The 3,698-nt window shown below is 40.9% G+C and overlaps 1 protein-coding gene across 1 annotated transcript in view; it reads right to left on the reverse strand.

Moving 5' to 3' along the window:
- Positions 1–2,069: 2,069 nt before the first annotated feature.
- Positions 2,070–3,698, reverse strand: part of creb3l3l (cAMP responsive element binding protein 3-like 3 like) — a 7,825-nt gene continuing 6,196 nt past the window's right edge. Inside the window, exon 10 of the mRNA XM_014002541.1 lies at positions 2,070–3,659. Within this exon, the coding sequence (XP_013857995.1) occupies positions 3,271–3,659 (389 nt within the window). The 3' untranslated portion in view covers positions 2,070–3,270. The remainder of the gene's footprint in view (positions 3,660–3,698) is intronic.

Here is a 3,698-nt window from a genome sequence, read left to right on the forward strand (position 1 = left end):
CAGCAGCCGGGTGCAGAGAAAGAAGCAAAAGTCCCCGGACTGAGCTGCTGACAGCCCCCCCACGTGGGTCGAGATTTCACTGTTTCAAGAAATCCCCCCCCCCTCCTCCTCCTCCTCCTCCTCCTCCTTTGTCAACATCCAACATCACCAGAATGTACAGAAACTTAAAGTCCTGTTTAGGGTGCACACAGTCAGTCACAGGACAGCCTGAAACTGCAGATAAAAGCATGCATTCATGCCTTTATTCTAAACGTGTCGCTTTGTATTTTTAAATTGTGCACGTGGACTATTGAAGATTGCACTTTTATTATGAAACAGCACCAAAATAAAAATTAAAAAAACAGCTTTTTCAGTTGCATATTAATGAAAAGGAAAATTACGGGATGTTTATTTATTTATTTATTTATTTATTTATTTATTTATTTATTTATTTATTTATTTATTTATTTATTGTGCAAGTGATATAACTGAAACAGCTGACAAACACTGGAACAGTCTGTTCGGGAATCACTTCAGTTTCCTTTGCCCTTAAGAAGCAGCTCCGTGCACGCGGGCGGACGCGCGCGATTTCTATCCAGTTACTCAACCCTGCTGCTGTTTACAGCTACATGCCTGTGCCGACCCTGAAAATGAAGCGAGAACTCGTCAAGTTTTCAGATACCCCCCCCCCCCCCCCCCCCCCACCCGAAACAGCGTGCGTGCTGAGACGGCCGGACACGCGCGACGTCCTTTGTTCTCTTATTAAACAGGCGCGTGCCGCTCGGCCCCCACCGGACACACACTGACAAAGGAGACTCCCAGTCACCCAGTCCTCCACCTGCCTCGAGCGCGGAGATGCTAGGGTGTTGCGTGAGTGCGTGCACGCGCTCTTTGTGGCCATACGCTCAGCCACGTCATTTACTGATCCGCGGCAGATGTGAGCGAGGAGCCCCCCTGCTGCCTGGACAAACGCCACGTGCCGCAGCCTGTGTTGCTTCTTTTTTTTTTTTAATTCATCTATTATCTAATCTGTGCCATAATGAGCAGCATGTTTACATTCAACATTATTCTCTTTTGTAGGCAGCCGCTTCAAGCTGCTTTTATGCACAGSAGTCGACTGGTCCTGTCTTAGCTTGATAATTATTTATTTTGCAAAATGAAGAAAAAAATCTAAAATATGTGTGAGTAATTCAAACATTTTATCCCCTATCTCACTGGTCACTAAGCACCAAGAAGAGCAGGCACATTTACCACCAATAAATGTTTTCTTTCTAAATGAGTAAAAAAAAAATAAAACAGCGTGACATTTGTTAAAACGCAAACAAGCTTGCCCACATAATAACAGGATGACTTTTCACCTGAACCACCACAGCAGGGCTGCATAACAAGAGTCGCTCWCTGCATTGTTTTCATGTTGGAAAACACGGACTAGCAGCGCCCTCTGCCGGCCACTCRGAGTGAACTTTCACCCACACTGCGCAACAAGTCTGAGCATGTTGTCTTCTCTGAGCTCGTGACTCTTCTGTTGTTGTGACTCACCTACCGGTCTCTATTCGGTGTTTCCCCCTCCTAAGGTCAGACAAATTAATCTGTTTGTTCTCCACTCATCGAGGTGAAATGTGAACAATCTTCCCACCAATCTCTCATACATACACTCAAAAACAAGTTTAATTAAAAAAAATACAAATAACATACACCTACACTTTTAACCCCTGATAGGGTGTCCAATAATCTGCATGTGCAAATGCATATTTAATATACTGTCTTGTTTAATAAACAAAACAAGATTCTGGCAGCAGAACAGAGGTTTGGCCTTGGGGAAATCCCACTCTAACCGTGAAAAGCCCAGTGGATTTCATCTGAAACTTGAAACAGAAACTATCTTGATGAGTTTTAGAAAGAGAAAAAACATGAATACTCAGAGAGGGGAAAGTTGGTTCTCGTGTTTTTGAAAATGATTTTGCACAAGTAAACAGGAAGTGAAAGCTGGAAGATTTGCCTCCTGAATMAAAAAAAACAGAAAAAAATGATGGCAAACAAAACAATAAATGCATCTTTTTCATGATCAAAAAAAAACATATCACAATTCATTCTTATTCATAAAAAAATTTATTATAGATGTCCAGACATGTCTTTTACATAGTTTCTATGTACAAAAAAAAGTAATCAATATATTTACAACACAATTCTTGGACTTTGTCAAATGTCAGTGCATTTGTTTGGACTTGATTGACATTTAAAATCCCAGACTTGTAATTATTACAAAACTGTTTCAATACCATTAAGATTCCATTAATTTCTGACAGTAACAAAAATAAAATACACAAAAATAACAGAATGCTTCACTGACAGAACAGGTCATTACATTTTATTTTAGCATATTTTACTTCCAACAGTCTATTAACACATTAACTCCCTTATTCCTAACACATGGGTGATAAGGTATTCCAGACACTTAATAAAAAAAGGGAGGATACTGCAGACTGGGCTTAAGTAACAGCCTTAAAGTCAAGGGGTCTGTGTGGATTTCTTTAATTCATCTTGATTGATTCAAAATAAAAACAAAGCATTCCACAAATTAGAAGAAGCATGGATACCCTTGTTACAAGGGAAATACTAATAAACTTTACAAGTCTTCTAAATGGCCAAATGTCCTGCAATGGCTAAAGCATTAAATACAGTGGGCAAACCCCCACTTTGTTCAAGCTTCATGAGAATCAAGCAGCCTATTTTCTACAATACAACAGATGATGGAGGCTATGTTGCTATTAAAAAAGTACTGACCAGTTTGTTTGTTTTATATATATATATTTTAGCACAACTATGCAAATTGAGATTTTTGGGAGTGTGTCAACATTCTTTTTAGAGGCGAAACTCAAATAAATCTCTGCTCAAAATCTCATGTTGTACTTATCTGGAACATTTCCAACCAAGTGAATGTTCCCAAGTTGGCAAAAATCAAGTTTACTTAATAATTTTGGTTGTCTGCACCACTTCGTAAACCAAGTTTAGAACCTTCAGTAGCATGTGGCCTGCAGACCTGCAGACCTTTCATTACAGAAATACATCAATCTCATTCCAGTTTTTTTTTCCCCTTTCTGGAGCAATAAAATATGAAAGTGCAAGTAAAGTAACTGCAGTATACAAAAAGGTTATTAGAGGGGGAAATTAATGGAAAACTTGATTGATAATGTTTTTCAACCTTCACCCTTTTTTCTAAGTTTAAATTTCCCTTTTGTACAATTAGAAATATGGCTCCCTCTGCTGGTCATGTTTTGCAGAACACCTGGATTACATCTCATCAGAACGATGCTGCTGTAAAATAACTGATGGAGGGCTTCGGTCTATCCAGTTTTCCTTAGATCCTGGGACCTCATATGCCACCACAGCATCTATAGATCCTTCCTGTACGGGCCCTACACTGCCAGGGGCCCCTGGCTTCATCTCAGCTGCCTGAGAGGGACTGGGGAAATCTGCCGAAGAGTTGCTGTTGACGCCTGTCTCAGAGTCGGGCTGTTCCACCCTCTGGTAGTCAGGGGTGTGATTATTCTGACCTCCTGCAAAAATGGCTTTGGGGTTTTCCACTGCCTGGGACACCAAGATCAGCTCGTCCTCAGGCTTGAGGTGAAGCGGAGTCTCCGGGCTTTCAGTGGRCACTGAGCGCAGGCCCCGGGAAATGACTGCAGAAGTGAGAAAAAAATGGTTTAACAGCATTGCTC

Source organism: Austrofundulus limnaeus, unplaced genomic scaffold, assembly GCF_001266775.1.
Source record: "Austrofundulus limnaeus strain Quisiro unplaced genomic scaffold, Austrofundulus_limnaeus-1.0 Scaffold14, whole genome shotgun sequence".
Taxonomy (NCBI): Eukaryota; Metazoa; Chordata; class Actinopteri; order Cyprinodontiformes; family Rivulidae; genus Austrofundulus; species Austrofundulus limnaeus.